The 17,591-nt window shown below is 41.1% G+C and overlaps 1 protein-coding gene across 1 annotated transcript in view; it reads right to left on the reverse strand.

Annotated features, from left to right (window-relative positions):
• Nucleotides 1–5,476: 5,476 nt before the first annotated feature.
• LOC124251409 (leukocyte immunoglobulin-like receptor subfamily B member 3) overlaps nucleotides 5,477–17,591 on the reverse strand; it is a 28,116-nt gene continuing 16,001 nt past the window's right edge. Inside the window, exons 7-10 of the mRNA XM_046684175.1 lie at nucleotides 7,838–8,140; nucleotides 7,482–7,532; nucleotides 5,887–5,937; nucleotides 5,477–5,739 (exon numbers count right to left, since the gene is read on the reverse strand). Coding sequence (XP_046540131.1) covers nucleotides 5,603–5,739; nucleotides 5,887–5,937; nucleotides 7,482–7,532; nucleotides 7,838–8,140 — 542 coding nt within the window. The 3' untranslated portion in view covers nucleotides 5,477–5,602. The remainder of the gene's footprint in view (nucleotides 5,740–5,886; nucleotides 5,938–7,481; nucleotides 7,533–7,837; nucleotides 8,141–17,591) is intronic.

The raw sequence follows: 17,591 nt of genomic DNA on the forward strand, positions 1-17,591 counted from the left end.
GCCAGTGTATATCCAGTTTTCCCCACACAATTTATTGAAAAGACCATTCTTTCCCCATTAGCTGGTCTTGGAACATTTCTCAAAAGTCAACAGCACATATGTACAGGTTTATAGCCCGTCCTTCAATGTTATTCCATGCAGTTATATGTCTGTACTGATGCCAACACCACACTATTTTGATTACTGGGGATTTGTATTAAGTTTGAAACCAGGAAGTGTGTGTTCTCCAACTTTGTTCTTCTTTTTTAAGATTTTTTGGCTATTGTGGGTCTTTTGGAACAACCTTGAATTAGAGCAACGGCTTTGTCATTTCTGCTGAAATGGGCTTTGTGATTTTGAAAGGGATTGAATTGATTTGGTAGGTTGCCTTGGAGAGTATTGTCCCCTTTACAACGTTAAATCCTCCAAGCCATGATCCTGGAGTGTCTTTGCATTGATTTAGGTCTTTTCAGAATTCATTCAGCAGATTAAAACAAAAGAAAACAAATCTACAGTGTATAAGTGTTGCTCTTCCTTTGATAAATTAATTCCTATGTATGTTTTATTTTGGATACTCATATGAATTGAATCGTGTTACCTAAAATGATACATTGAAGCCCTTATGGTAATACGTGTAAATGTGACCTTTTTGGAAATAGGGCCTTTTCAGATGTGATCAAGTTAAGATAAGACCCTAAGGAATTAGGATGGGCCCTAACCCAGGATTTCTGTTGTCATTATAAGAAGCAGAGAATAGGCACAAAAGGAATAAGTCATGTGAAGACAGGACACATGAGGAGATGGCAGCCATGTGAAGATGGAGGTAGAGATTGGAGTCATGCTACCACAAGTCTAGGAGTGCCTGTGATCAACAAGAGCTGAGAAGAGGCAAGGAAGGATTTTCCCCTAAAGCTTGCATAGTGAGCATGGACTTGCTGATATCTTCATTGTGAGATTATAGTCTCCAGGATTGTAAGAGAGTTAATTTGTTTTAATCCAACTCGTTTGTGGTAATGTTATGATAGCCCTAGGAAACTAATAAAAGGTGCAAATGCGTAGTGTTTGCAAAACTGAGCTCTGGTATCTGGCAGCCTGGCATATTCCTGGGTCTTCCACTCTTTGGCTCTGTGACTCTGAACATGCTGCAGGATCTCTGAACCTTGACTTTCTCATCATGTAAATGTAAACAAGATTATTAATTTCCTTGTGAGGTTTATGTGAAGACCAAATTATTTATTACATTGAAAACTTCACAAAACTACATGCCACCTTGTTATTTGAAGGCTACTGACCATCATTATAGAGATATTTCTCTGGGCACACCATGAGACTCTGCAGCACCATGATTCATGTCTGTGCCTACAGTACTGTGAGCGAGCCAGGTAGAGATGGGATCCATATGGGGACGCACAACCATGTCCAGCATGAGGACAGAAGCAGAGGGTGGAGGGGCAGGCTACGGAGGCCCCTGACCTGTCACCACAACCTCCAGGGGCACTATCTGTTGGGGGCTTTTAAAAAGCCTGCAGTCATTGTACACATGCAGTGACTGGGGACTGCTGTCTTGTTCTGGGATCTCATTGTGCCTGGTTATCCTGGTGCTCAGAGCATCCCTTTTCTCTAGGCATAGATGGTCACATGCTCATTGTTGTGGAAACAAGCCTGGAAAATCTGGGATCTTGGTGCAGGGAGAGCCCTGGAGGAAATGGGAACCTCTCTTCAAGGGATCCCATTTTTTGTCTTTTCCAGAAGGCAAATGTAAGAGAAAGAACTACTATTTGTGGGGAATCAGTTATTTCAGGCCTGTCAGTGGAGGTTTTCTTCTGCTGAGATCCTTTCTAACACTTAAATATCATCCGCACTTTAAAGACAGCAACACGAAGGCTAAGGGATATTGTGTCTGTTCTTCAAGGTCAAATCTCCAGTAAGTCTCCATCTGGGAAAGGAATCCAGATCACTGTGACCCCAGAGTTTGGCACTCCCTGCACACAGTGACTTCCTTGAAGTTACAGAGACTGAGTGTGAGACAGAGACCAGGACAAGGAAGATGGGAGTGAGGGTCCAGCCAGGTCCTCAGGACAATGCGTGGGTAGGACTGAGTTGGAAGGCAGTGAGCTGGAATGGACAGGAGATAGGAGAAAACCTATTTGTAAATCAACAGTAGTCCTAAACCAGTGTGTTTTAGGATAACTAATTCATATCCTGAAATCACCTTTAGGAAGGAGGAGATGCGCTCCACCTAATAGCTGTGTGGTGAAGACTTAGCTATGGGCCGTGTGCAGTACCCAGCCCAGGTCCTGCCACCCAGGAAGCACTCAGAAAATGCTGGTCCATACCACAGTGTGCAATAATTGGATTACCCATTGCTCTAGGTAGGGCAGCTTTCATGGGTGGTGAGCAGTGAATCAGACAGGTCTTGAAACCGGGTTGACGTTTTTCTGTCACCCTCTTGAAATTTGTGCATGAGGCCCTGCATCTTCATTTTACACTGGGCGCCACAAGTTATGTAACCATTATCACTTCCATCATTTTCTTTTTGTATTGATTGGCTCATTTGGGTTTGTCAGCTTTTCCTTATTCTCAGCTAAGTGGAGTGGAAAATGAGGAATCCTTGGGTCTGGGTGATGAAAGAGGGACCAAATTTACACAAATTAAAGAGGAAGGCAGCAGGGGAGGATGCAGGCTTGATTATTTCAGATCGCAGTGTGTGTGTGAAATGAACTCTTTTACTTATTTTTTTCCATTTTCAGTAAACCCATTCACCTATCCAATCAGACAAAGTTTATCTACAAATATCAACTATCTTCACACAACGTACCAAGCATCAAAACTAAAATATGTGCTTAACTGACATGGATCCAGTTCCTTATCCCTACTATTCTTGGGGATGTGATGGACTTCAAGTAATTAATTACAAAATATATGTAACCATGAAGTATGACACGTATTATGTGGAATAAATCATTGGAGATTGGAGATTGGATAGTAGAGGATCCTAACTAGTCTGAGCATCATGGATGGTCAAACTTGAGGAGGTGAAATGAGAGGAAAGAGCTCTGAGATGTGGAGGAGTCCTAGGTAAACTGGCCAGGGAAGTTGAAAATTCCTTGAAAAAGAAAGAAGATACAGGTCCCCATTTGAGTGGGGTCATGGCTACTGAGCTCCATGGCGACAATTTTGCCCTAGAATCTGGGATGGGCTGATTTCCCTGCAGTTCACACCTCTTCCATTCCAGGAAACACAGAGTGGGCACGTGAGGACCCAGGCATTGCCCCAGTCCATATTGTCTGGTTCAGTGCAGATGAAGGGACTGGACAGAATCACACAGAACAGATTCATGGAACACAGCACATGAGAATCTCTGACATAGGTTTTCTGTAGGAAATGGGAAGAGCTTCCCTCCCAGGAGCTCTATATGATTCCCCCTCATTGAAGTCTAATAAAAAAGCGTACATTCTGAGTGTAGTTCAGTCTGGAACCAAGCCCAGGGATATGATCCAAAACCACTACCTGACTGGATTAAACCACATCTCTGAAATCACCCCCAAGTCCATACTGGGTATATTCATACCAGTTTAGGTACTTGGGCCATTATGGGTTCTGGAATTCTCATGAACCCTCTTTAAATTCTTAATTGTATATGGTCTAGGATTTGCCAGACTGGTTTTTCAGAGACCCAGTTTCTCACCTGAAAAGCAGCTCATTGTCTGACTAGATTCAGGTGAGGGTGATCAGACAGGTGGAGGTCATGTTTTGAGGAAAACTCAATGTTAACGTGGGAAGTATGTGCTATAACAAACCAACGGCCACTTTGTTAGGAATTAGTCACTAGTGTAGGACGCGGCTCTCACCATCCTATTTCAACCCAACTTAATAAATTGTATGGAAAGTAAAGAGAGTTTATAGAATAGAAACGCGCTGTATCCCACAACTAGAAGGACATGCAACTAAGATATACAACTGTGTACGGGGGGGTTGGGGGAGATAAAGCAGAAAAAAAAGAGATTGGCAACAGTTGTTAGCCCAGGTGCCAATCTTTTAAAAAAAAAGAAAAAAAGAAACGCACTGTCTACCAGTAATGACAAGTAGACTTCCCAGTCATCAAACAAAAGTCAAAAAGAACATTGCCAGTATTCCAGAAAATTCTGTGGTTTCAGTCTTGAACAAAACGATGTAATCTCACTTTATTTGTAACCACCATCATGGATTTGATGGAATTCTTTTCTCTCCTTTATTCATAGAGTTTACCTTAAGTATACAGCCCTAATTAATACATGAGGTTTCCCTCTTAACATTAGGTAAATGGGATAATCCTAAAGATGTGGTTTTTGTAATCTTCTTACATTTATTCACTATTGTGTTTGAAGATGGATACAAAGGACCACTTGAATTTTAGTTTATTCATTCTCACTGACATGTGATATTTGATTTTTCTATGTAGGACCCCAAATTCTCTCTTTTCTGGTGCATGCAGTCTTAAAATGATTTTGACTGATGTGAATAACTCTCTTTTCAGTGTCCTTGTGAATGGATCCTGGTGCATATGTACACATTTTCTCTAAGGTGTATACTTAAAGATCATAGCTGTGTGTCTCTTAATTTAACTAGATAAATATCATCTACTCTCTAAATTGATGGATGTACTTCGCACTCCTACAAGTAAAGAATCAGGATACCATATGCTCACCATTGTCTCCCACAACAGATATTTACCATTTTTCTCTTTGTACCTCTCCTGAATGTGCTGACATTTTGGCCTTGTGATTTCTCTGAGACTGTGCCACAACATTGAAGTAGGAATGATCATTATACATAAAATGCAAGGAAACACAGGTGCACTTTGGGGTCAGCAAGGTGGAATTCAAGGTGTCATACTGGCTTGGACTGTTTTGTAAAATCAATTCTGTGCATCACTCTGCATCTGAGACCTCACATTGGCACACTAAAGTTGGCCACGAAGGGACTACATACAGAAGAGAAACTGAAGAAAGCCTTGAATTAGTGTTTTTAACCCTGTTTTTTTAAGAGCAGTAAGAACCCTGCTGTCATTTCAGATAGTAATGTCTTGATTCCCAATGATATTTATGAAGAAACTACACAGGTAGAATATGATGAAATTTGAAGGGCATGTGGCATCCAGAGTGGATGTTAGGACATAATTTTTATTTCTCTCTTTCAGGCTGAATCCTTGTTAAAGACATTTATTGATTTATCAAGACATATTGCATACTCTGAATGAAGAGGTGGAGACTCCTTAATACACATCAAGGTATGTGGCAATTAGAAATTTAAAAAATATGTGTTACATGAAAATGTACCACTGCATGAGAGGGTAAGGAAGTGTGGACTCAAATCTGCCATGTGGAACATATGCTAATTTCACAGAAAGGAGGAAAGTCATGAACTCATCAAGATAACTCAACAGTGGTTGGGAAGGAATGTTCCATAGTTTAATGGAAGAAGAGACCAGACATGTCCCTGTACATGAATTCCTCCACCTACCAATGGCCTGCAGACATTTTACACAACATATGCCCCAAATGTTCTTCCAGATCCTCCTGGGAATACAAGATTTCTTTCCAAGTCTCTACCACTCTAAACAGCACATTGTTCTCTCTTATGGTTATCTCTTGGCTGCGTCTTGGGGTCTTCTTGGGCTGTGTTGAGCCTGAAATATCAGAATCCCGAGGACCACCAGGATCAAGCCAGCCATGCCCATCTGGATGAGATTCTCCACTGTGTAGTCTCTGGGATATGAATCTAGGAGTTGTGTGCAGAGAGGCCACAGAGATCAGGGCAGACCAAAATCACCTGAGGATCCCTGGATGTCCACCCAGGCACCTGCCACCCCTTGACAGGACATTACCCACTGCAGCAGCCCCATAACTGAGAATTTCTCCTACTCACCACTCTTGGAGTCTGACTTGTTTTGTGATAGGCTGATGGTGTCAGACATTTCTGAGAACCAAAAAAAAAAAGTGGGCATGGATGAAGAGTTGATGCAACTCAAGGCTTTCCCATGAGCTCTGAGATCTTATAATTCCCTCTGTTTCTCATGACAACTGTTGAGTAGTCCCTTAATGAACCCCTCCTCTGCTGTAAAAGGATTCCCTCTGTTCTCATTGGATTCTTTCAGTCTCCCTTTGTGTTTTGAATTTAGATTTTGCTTCTGAGGCACTTTGTAACAGAGTTTGAATGTGTCCAAATTGCTCAGGATTGTTGAGAAAAGTGGTCTCCCAATACGGAAATAATGGACTTCTTGTATGCTCTCTGTTCATTCTGGGATATGGACAATGTAAGCTAACTTTTCCAGATATGAGAGCTTCCATTTATTCATCAACTGAGGACCCAGGATCCATGGTTGAGAGGTTGGTCATATACATATGAGAGAAGAGAGAAAATTCAACCCATACAGAGTAGGTTGGGTTAATTACAAGAAGTAAATTATTTAATAAGGACGCAGGTCTTTTATACACAGTATCTCAGTGAGGGTCACACATGGAGATGACTTTGAAGCTGATTCCTGAATAGGAAAAGGAGCCTGAGAAGAGCCATGTGAAGACCCAGACTAGGTTCATCACAGGCCACAGAAAGATCAGGTCCCTAGAAAGATCTCAGTCTGTTCTTCAATAAGGAATACAGTCATGTCTGTAGGAAATAGGGAGGGTCCAAAGGAGAAAGGAAAGCTGAGATTTGGGGGCTTGGTACATTCAAGACAGGCTGGAAATGACAGGAGAGATGAGCGAGTTTCCATAACCATCATCATCACCACCACCACCATCATCATCTCTCTCTCTTTCTCTCCCTGTTTGAAAGAACTCTGGAAACTTATCAGACTTGGACATTTTTCAAGGAGAGAAGACTAGTCATTCAATTTTATATTTGAACTTTTTCATGCTACAATGCTGGGTAAGTGAGTTGTAAGAATGTGTGAATTTCTCAGCTTCTTTGATATTAAAATCATGTAATATTTAATGGCACTCAATAAACACTAAATGAAAGAAAAAGAAAATATAACTTCTACCCTGCCCATTTCAAATGTCCAAAACCAAGAAAGTCCACATTTGTGGTCTTCAAAGCCTAAGGGAACATGAAAATCAGTGATATTACAAAATGGAGTGAGCACAAAAATAAGTAACCCTGCAAATCTATTTTAACCAGTTTTAACATAAAAAAAGAAAAAATATAGATCAATTCTAATTATACATACAAATGTAAAATTTCTAAATAGGCTTATACAAGTCAGAAAGTGTGAATTAATAATAGATGTGATTCAGTGGAGTTAATATCCAAATGTTGACACTAAGAAGTCTTTCACATGTATCTCACCATGGTTAAAATTAAAGAGAAAAAATTCAAGAGATGTACAAAAGATGCCCCAGCTCCCCTGGGACACAAACCTGTCCATGAATATCTGAGGGGCATTAGATCCTCAGAGAGACTCTCAGAACTGCCCTGGGTGGTCTGTGCTCCCTCTGAGAAAAGGGGATTCAGTGACTCACCGGTTGTGGAGATGGGACCTGTCGGTGGGCGTCTGGGTTCCACATTGGGTCCTAGAATGAGACAGGAAGGGAGTGAAGGGCTGGGGCTGACCCTGGAGTCCCTACCTGACTCTTACTCTTCTCCTATATCTGTCCTGTGCCAACACCAAGAGCCCTCTTCTGCCAACCTGGCACCTTTTAGACCCCAGGTGAGAGGGAACGGGGTGGGCAGGGGTTGGAGGTCCTCTGAGGGGCAGATCCCCTCTGGGTGACCTTCCCTCAGAGACCCGTCACATCCATCCCAGCCCACACACATCTTGAGGATAGGACCCCAGATAGATCATAGGAACAGAGGGCGCAGGGATGAGGAGCTTCACCTGAGACCAGGAGCTCCAGGGGGTCACTGGGGTGTGACCACACCTGGGGGTATTTCCTGTAATAGCCATTGCATCTGAATGTCCACCTGTGGAAGGGGATCATGGGACCCACAGGGAACAAGGCCTGGAACTTCCCATTGGGGTGTCTCTGTGAGTCCAGGATCCAGGAGGGCTTGTGTTCTCCTTCCTTAGTCAGAATGAACCTGTCAAATCCCTGCCATGAGTCACACTGGAGGGTCATGTTCCCTCCTGAGGTCACCACAGGGCTCGGCAGGGCTGAGAGGGTAGGTTTGCTGTAGATTCCTAGGAGAGGAGGAGGCAGTGTGTTAAATGGGGTCACATCTCCCTCATATTCTCCAGGGCTAGTCTGTGAGAGGGGCCACACCCCTGAGAGCAGATGCCCTTCCTAAAGCTAGAGCCTGAGGCTGGGACCCAAGAGTGTGCTCTCACCTATCACCACCAGCTCCAGGGGGTCACTGTGCTCTGACCAGCCAATGGGGCTGAGATAGTAACAGAAATATCGCCCTGCATATTGATCTGTCATGTATAAGATGGAGAACTTGGCCTTGTCCCTGGGGCCCAGAGGACTCACTCGGTCCCAGGGCTCCGGGCTTCCCTTTTTATCCAGACGGTACTCCAGGGCCTCCAGGGTCCCCTGACACCACATGGTCACAGGCATCCTGAAGGGGACCACAGAGCCTGGCTCAGTCCAGATGGTGGGTTTGAGGAGGGTCCCTGGAAGGGAATCAGAGGCTGTGTCTCAAGACATTCCCCACCCCAATTTCCACAGGTATCGGGACCAGGACCCTCCCAGACACCCTCATCCCTCAGCCCAGAACTGCTGTCCTCCATCCCCAGCTCTCTGAGGTGGCTCCTTGTCCCCATTGAGGAGTTTGGATGTGGGACACCTAGGGACAGACTCACCTGCCTGAACTGGGATCCTTGGGCCCATGCTCAGCCCTGGAAGAGAGTTCCCTGTAAGAGATTTGCCCCTGAAGCTGAACAGGACCCTCCTCCCCATGAGCCTCCTGAGTCCTGGGGTCTCCTGACAGACCAGGGCCTGGCTGTGGGGTGGGGCCCCTCCCAGACTATGGCTTCCCCTCACACTCCTCAATCTCACCAAGGCAGAGCAGGGCTGTGAGGGTGGGAGTCATGGCCTCTCTTCCCTGTGGCCCCAGCTGTGTAGATCAAGGAGACCACAGACAGACAGAGGCACAAGGTGTGGTCACTAGAAGGCTGGTCCTCCCCAGCACCGGGTTGTCATGTCAGCAGCCCCACAAGAAGGGGAACTGCCCTTCCCAGAAGCCTGGCTTTCATTTACAGTTTGGAGCAGCAAACAGAGGCAAAGACACCTCTTCCAGGTGAGGGTGACCCAGGGTATGTCCTTCTATCTCAGAGCCTCCCCCATGAGGTCTCCTTCATCCTCAGCACATCCATCAACACATCCCTGTGGGGCCCTCACCATGGACAGTGGTCATGCAGGCCCTGGAGATGCTTCAGGGAAGACACAGTTTCCTGCTGCCTGCAGAGCTCAGATCAGCAGAGACACATGCTCAACATCTAACTGTACAGTTCAGGTCGAGGTCATTGTGACACTAAGCACAAAGGAGAAATGAAGTGAAATAGGGAAGGAAACATCACTCCTCTCCTGGACCCGGAGTGTGGGCTTTCTTTCTATCCCACCCCTTTCTTGGGCTTCTCTTTTTTATTGCAAAGGCATCCCCCCTCCCCATCTCTCAGGGAACAAATCTCTGAGTCATTCTTGCCTCCTCAGTGCCATTTGCTCCCTTGGGCAGAGGTCTTCTCCTCATCTGGGGGTTCTGTCTTTAGCTTTAGGGTTCAATAAGTGGAAAGTGTTCTGATTTGGAGGACAAGATGATTCTTATTTAAATATTCCTTCAACATCCATTGCCCATGTGACCTTGATCATTAACATTCAATCTCTGACCCTCAGTTTCCTTGTCTGCAGCATTTAGTCATGCATTCCACTCCTCAGAGTTGCTGTGGGGTCACTGATCTGGGACATGGGAGGGATTAATCATTGTTAACTTCTGGACCTGATTAAGATGTATGTGATTTGATTAGGGATAGATCTACCATATGATCCAGCTATTCCATTGATGGGTATTTATCCAAAAAACTTGAAAACACAAATGCATAAAGATACAGGCACCCCTATGACCACTGCAGCATTATTCACAATAGACGAGACTTGGAAGCAACCTAGGTGCCCATCAAGTAACAAATGGATAAAGAAGATGTGGTATATATACATAATGGAATACTACTCAGCAGTAAGAAATGAGGAAATCTGGCCATTCGTGACAACGTGGATGGACCTTGAGGGTATTATGCTGAGTGAAATAAGTCAGAGGGAGAAAACCACATACCATATGATCTCAGTCACAAGTAGAAGATAAAAACAACGATGAACACACACATAGCAACAGCGATTGGATTGGTGGTTACCATAGGGGAAGGAGAGAGGGGGCAGGGCAAAAGAGGTGATTAGGCACATGTGTGGTGATGGACGATAATTAGTTTTTGGATGGTGAACATGATGTAATATACACAGAATTCGAAATAGATTATGATGTACATCTGAAAGCTATGTAATGTTATAATCCAATGTTACTGCAATAAAAACAAAAGACATGTGGAGTTTGAGACGTGAGACAAACAAGGTGTTGGACTCCGCAGTCAGGGTGGATGATTGATATGCCAAATGAAGAGCCTCCATCTGCTCCTAACACTGAGAAACGCTGTTCACATAATTTCTGAAATATGTAGCCACAGTGAACTGTAGAAAAAGAGATATGACTGCTCCAAAATAGAGAGGGGACTGCGACAAACAAAGAGGCCAAAGCTGAGGCTCCACAGGTGCCTGAGACCAGCAAGCGGCCATTAGAGCGAAGGTTCCACTTCTGTGTCGACAGGAGAAGCGCTTCAGGTCCTCACAGGCAGAAAGGGGAGCGGAGCTCAAGGTAAAAGTTGGAAGCTGAATGCTACTCCCACATATTTGAAGGCAGGTGCTGTGTTATCTCTGACCACTGACCCAGGACCATGGTCAGAACTGAGGTATGTCCCATGTGTGTGAAACAGATTTAATTCACTATAGTTTCACATGGATATATGACCATGTGTGAGTGTGGGGCTCATGGTGGAACCATCCCCGCTGGGCACATCCCTAGTCAGATGCCAAGTTTAGGAGAGAGGCTGCCACGGGGCAGGGTAGCTGCACCAGTCTACCCCTTTCAGCCAGGAAAGTCAGGATAGTCCTGGGAGAAACTCTTTGTGGGAAATCAGGTGTGTGAGAGGTGAGCATCCAACAAGAATGGACATCAAAGACAAATCCTAATAACGAATAATGCTATGAAAGACAATATACAGAGTCAGTAATGGTGGCTATCTTATCCAAAGAAATAGAATACTGCAATATAGGAAACTCATTTTATGTAACTGTGTTTAATTATCTGAAAAAATAAAGTAGGAAATTGAATTCTTGAAAAACAACAGAAGGTGTGTTATAGAATAATATAGATTTTAGAAATGAATTTGGCAAATACTTAGAGGTAAAAATTAATACTTTCATTTATCACACTCAAAATATTCTTTCCATCAAGGAGACAGTACAACTGAAGATCCGCTTATGAGACTAGAGTACAATATTGAGGGAAATTTTGTAGGATGCAATACAGAGAAACTGGAATTATAAAATTAAAATGCATGGGGACTAGAAAGAGAAGGACCATGTATGCCGTGAGTTTCAGGGGAAAGCAGTGAGAATGACGTCTGCAGCAGTCCTAGAGGCAAATGGTGGGCATTTTACAGAGATGCAGAAAGAACATGTAAGTGCTGGGGTGCACGAATATATCAATGACATTTGAGTTTTGATATATCATGGCAAATTGAAGGAATTTTAATGGAAGAAGACATTTCAAAAAATAGCAAAAGATGTGGGAAAAATACATTCAAGGAATTAATTGAAAATGAATAATTCTACTCACCCAAATTACTATTAAGGGGCTAAAGGGTCAGCTGGGGAAAAATACCTAAGTACAAGGAGACGTGGGGCATGTCTGGCTGCTTGGACTCATGTCTCACACGTTAAACCCATCAAGTCAGGCTTCAACTTTATGAGGGATGAGGAGGGTGTTTGCGATAGATGATCCTTAACCATCAGATATATTTTTCCCTCCTCACAGTTCGATCATATCCTTTACTTAAGATAATGTTTTCCAGGATCTTTAGAAAAATAAAGAATGAAAATAAGGCATTTAAAGATATACAAGGTTTTAGACATTTTATTGTTTACATGCTCACTAAAGCAAAACTAATGTATGTAATTAAGCCAAAAGAACTAGAGACATGAAATAGAGAAAGTGAGAGGCAAAAGTGAGAAAAAAATATGGCCAAACAAATAAACGTTTGGAAAACTATATTGGATATACATGCACATATACATTTTAATTTAAGGAAGCTGAAACAAAATATTTGTAGGGTGTGTGTGTGTGTGTGAGAGAGAGAGAGAGACAGAGAGGGAGAGATCCTGCAAGAAAATAAGTACTAATTGTTTAGCTAGGAGCTGGCTCCGTGGCTGAGTGGTTAAGTCCGTGCACTCCACTTCAGCAGCCCAGGGTTTTACCAGTTCGGGTCCAGGGTGAGGACATAGCACCACTCATCAGGCCACGCTGAGGCAGCATCCCACATAGCACAACCAGAAGCACTCACAACTAGAATATGCAACTATGTACTGGGGGATTTGGGGAAGAAGAAGAAGAAGAAAGGAAAAAAAAATTGGCAACAGATGTTAGCTCAGGTGTCAATCTTTTTTAAAAAAAGAAAAGAAGGTGGAGTTTAAGCTGAATATTAAAAAGAAAAAAGTTTAGCTATTGTGAAATGCCTTTTTCTTATTTAAAGGAGAGGAAGAATTTAAAAAATGTTCAAAATTATAAATGTAAATATCTATACTAACAATGAGAATAACCTAAAATTAGAAATACAATATATAACATGAAAACTGGTGACATTATTGTATAAAACAAACAAATCTTGATCAAAACAAATGCGGTCTGGAAATTCAAAATGAAAGTAAGCGAATGCAGGATATCTTTTTTTAAAGTAATTTTGTTGGGATTATAATGGTTTATAACATTGTGTAATTTCAGGTGTACATCATTGTTTATCAATCCTGAATACACTTCACTGTGCTCACCCTCAGTAGTCTAATTTTTATCCATCATCATATATATGTGCCCCTTCATCACTTTCAACCACCCCCAACCCACTTCCCCTCTGGTAACTCCTAATCTGTTCTCTTTATCCATGTGTTTGTTATCTTCCACATATGACTGAAATCATGCAGTATTTGTCTTTCTCTCCCTGGCTTATTTCTCTTAACGTTACACCCTCGAGTTCCATCCATGTTTTTGCAAATGGGATAATTTTGTCCTTTTTTATGGCTGAGTAGTATTCCATTGCATATATATATATATATATATATATATATATATATATATTACACCTTCTTTATCAATTCATCTGTAGAAGGGCACCTGGGTTGTTTCCACATCATGGCTATTGTGAATAATGCTGCAATGAACACAGAGGTGCATAAATCTCTTTGGATCATTGATTTCAAGTTCCCTGGATAAATACTGAGTAGTGGGATAGCTGGATCATATGCTATTTCTATTTTTAATTTTTTCAGAAATTTCATTACTGTTGTCCATAGTGGCTGCACCACTTTGCATTCCCACAAGCAGTGTATGAGCGTTTCCTTTTCTCCACATCCTTTCCAACATTTATTGTTTTTTTCTTGGTAATTATAGCCATTCTGACCAGTGTAAGGTGACATCTCATTGTAGTTTTGATTTGCATTTCCCTAATAATTAGTGATGTTGAGCATCTTTTCATGTGTCTGTTTGCCATTTGTGTATCTTCCTTGGAAAAAATGTCTGTTCATTTCCTCTACCCACTTTTTGATTGGGTTGTTTGTTTTTTTGTAGTTTTTGAGTTCATTGTGACATCATTATATATTTTGGAGGTCAACCCCTTGTCTGATAAATGATTTGCAAATATTTTCTCCCAGTTGGTGGGTTGTCTTTCCGTTTTGTTCATGGTTTCCTTTGCTTTGCAGAAGATTTTTAATCTGATGTAGTCTCAATCATTAATTTTTTCTTTTGTTTCCCTTGCCCAAGGAGACATGGTATTTGAAAAGATGTTGCTAAGCCCAATGTCAAACAGTGTACTGCCTATAGTTTCTTCTAGGAGTTTTATGCTTTCAGGTCTTACATTCAAATCTTTAATCCATTTGGAGTTATTTTTGTGTATGGTGCAAGATAATGGTCTACTTTCATTCTTTTACATGTGGCTGTCTAGTTTTCCCAACACCCTTTATTGAAGAGACTTACCTTTCTCCATTTTATGTTCTTGGCTCCTTTGTGAAAGATTAACTGTCCATAGATGTGTAGTTTTATTTCTAGGCTTTCAGTTTGGATCTAATGATCTGTTTGTCTGGTTGGTGCCAGTACAATGCTGTTTTGATTACTATAGCTTTGTTGTATGTTTTGAAGTCAGGGATTGTGATGACTCCAGCTTTGCTCTTTTTTCTCAGGTTTGCTTTGTCTATTTGGTGTCTTTTGTTGTTCCATATAAATTTTAGGATTCTTTGTTCTATTTCTGTGGAGAATATCAATGGGATTCTGATTGAGATTGCATTGAATCTGTAGATTGCTTTGGGTAGTATGGACATTTTAAATATGGTTATTCTTCTGACCCATGAACATGCAATATCTTTCCATTTCTTTATGTCTTCTTCAATTTCTTTCAATAATATCTTATAGTTTTCAGTGTAAAGGCCTTTCACCTCTTTGGTTAAGTTTAATCCTAGGTATTTTATTCTTGTTGTTGTGACTGTAAATGGGATCATATTCTTGACTTCTCTTTCTGCTAGTTCATTGTTAGTGTATAGGAGTGCAACTGATTTCTTTAAATTAATTTTGTACCCTGAAACTTTGCTGAAGTTGTTGACTATTTATGATAGTTTTCCGGTGGATTCTTTAGGGTTTTCTATATAGAGAATCATTTAATCTGAAAATAGCAAAAGTTTCAATTCTTCCTTTTCAAATTGGATTCCTTTTATTTCCTTTTCTTACCTAATTACTCTGGACAACACTTCCAGTACTATGTTGAATAGGAGTGGTGAGAGTGGCACCCTTATCTCATTCCTGTTCTCAGGGGGCTGGCTTTCTTTTTTTCACCATTAAGTATGATGTTGGCTGAGGGTTTGTCATATATGGCATTTATTATGTTGAGGTACTTTCCTTCTATGTGTATTTTATTGAGAATTTTTGTCATAAGTGGATTTTGGATCTTGTAAAATGCTTTCTCTGCCTCATTGAGATTATCATTTGATTCTTATTCCTCACTTTGTTAATATGGTATATCACATTGATTGATTTGCAGATGTTGAACCATCCCTGCATCCCTGGAATAAATCCCACTTGATCATGGTCTATGATCTTTTTGATGCATTGCTGTATTTGGTTTGCCAACATTATGTTGTGAATTTTTGCATCTAAGTTCATCAGCGAAGTTGGCCTATACTTTTCCTTCTTTTTGTTGTCCTTGTCTGGTTTTGGTATTAGGGTTATGTTTGCCTCATGGAATGTGTTAGGAAGTGTTCCACCTTCTTCAATTTTTTGAAATAGTTTGGGAAGGATTGGTATTAAATCTTTTTTGCATGTTTCATAGAATTCTCCAGAGAAGCCATCTGGTCCTATACTTTTGTTTTTTTGGAGGTTTTCAATTAGTGCTTCAATCTCTGTACTTGTGGTTGGTGTATTCATGTTCTCTATTTCTTCTTTATTCAGCCTTGGGAGATTGTATGAGTGTAAGAATTCCCAAACATCTTTACTAACCAGAATGTTATGAAGCTAGAAATCAACCACAATAAAAAACTGGGAAAGTCAGAAATATGTGGAGACTAAACAACATGCTATTGAACAACCATTAGATCATTGAAGAAATCAAAGGGGAAATTAAAAAAATACCTGGAGACAAAGGGAAGTGAAAATACAACATACCAATTCTTATGTGACGCAACAAAAGTGGTGATAAGAGGGAAATTCATAGCAATACAGGTCCACCTCAACAAGCAAGGAAAATCTCAAATAAGTAATCTTAAAATGCTCCTAACAGAACTAGAAAAAGAAGAATAAACCATGCCCAAATCAGCAGAAGGAGGGAAATAATAAAAATCAGAGCAGAAATAAATGAAATAGAGACTAAAAAAACAGTAGAAAGGATTGATGAAACTAACAGCTGGTTCTTTGAGAAAATAAATAAAATTGACAAACTCTTAGTCAGACTCACGGAGAAACAAGAGAGAAGAATCAAATAAATAAAATTAGAAATAAAAGAGGAGAAATTACAACAGACACTGCAGAGATACAGAGGATTATAAGAGAATACTATGAAAAACTATATGCCCACAAATTCAGTAACCCAGAAGTTTGTGTATTTTTACTTCTAGGTAATATTGAATATATATAATGCGGATATTCATGATTTGTGCGATTTAGTCCTATCTCTTGTGTCTAAAATGAATGAATCCCCTGTCAACCCTCTCATAAATATATCACTGTTTATATGCACACATTTCAATCCAGGATATATATGTGTATATATATATATATATATATATATACACACACACACACACACAACACATTATCAGGTAAAAGGACAGCTGTGTGTCTCTTCCTTTTAACTTATAATTATTTACTCCCCAAATAGACTGAAGATAATTATTATCTACTCTGCAAATTGAATGCAGCAGTTTCTACTCCTACCAGAATAGTATTGAGATTCTAAGTACTTGTTTTTTTTCTCCCACAATTGATTTTGTCCTTTTTTTGTCTCTATGTTGGATGTACCAGGATTTTGGCATCACAATTTCATTGATGTGGGACTGTGGGGACCTTCTGAAGAAGGAGAAACCATGAAAATATAAGAGTTACCACAAATGTGCGGAGGGGCTTGCATACTCGACAAGGAAGAGGGTGAAATAGTCTAAGAACTTTGAGTAATCAGATAGTGTTGCACTCTGGTCACACAGGACTTGTTTACTTTGCAGCTATTTCTGACTTATATCTTTAAGCATCAGGAAAATTTTCAGTAAAGGACCATATGAGCAAATTGTTGTTTTGAGAAGAGCACCACTCTATAGATACTGTTGTGTAAGTTGACTATATTAATATAAACAGTGAAAAAATCCAATGTTAATCCAACCCCTAGATGATGAGTGATCAGTATTCTAAGTGGTTTATGAGAATTTCTCATGTAGCCCTTCCACAAAATCCCACAAAAAAAATACATTCACGGGTGAGTGGGATCAGGCAGGAAGACTTCTTTGTTGTTATCATGGTCTAGGAAGTTTTGATGGAGTTGGCTATGTTCCAATTGGTACAGGGGGCCACTGATGAGAAGGGACAAATATGGTATTTACTCAGGTTGTGTGTGTGTCTGGGGAGGGCAGCTGGTCAACTGGGATGAGTTTGGTTTCTTGAGAGGACCCAGTTTTGCTCAGGCTGCAGAATTTAGCTCAGCCAGATCGTCAACCTCATGGATTCTCAGGTGGAGATAGTTAGAATTTACTTGCAGGAAGGAGGACAGCTGTGGATGGTTTTAAGCTGGGTAGGGTCAGTGACAGATAAGTTTGGGGCCATGAATATAAACCACTTCATCAGAT

The sequence above is a fragment of the Equus quagga genome, chromosome 13 (assembly GCF_021613505.1).
Source record: "Equus quagga isolate Etosha38 chromosome 13, UCLA_HA_Equagga_1.0, whole genome shotgun sequence".
Taxonomy (NCBI): domain Eukaryota; kingdom Metazoa; phylum Chordata; class Mammalia; order Perissodactyla; family Equidae; genus Equus; species Equus quagga.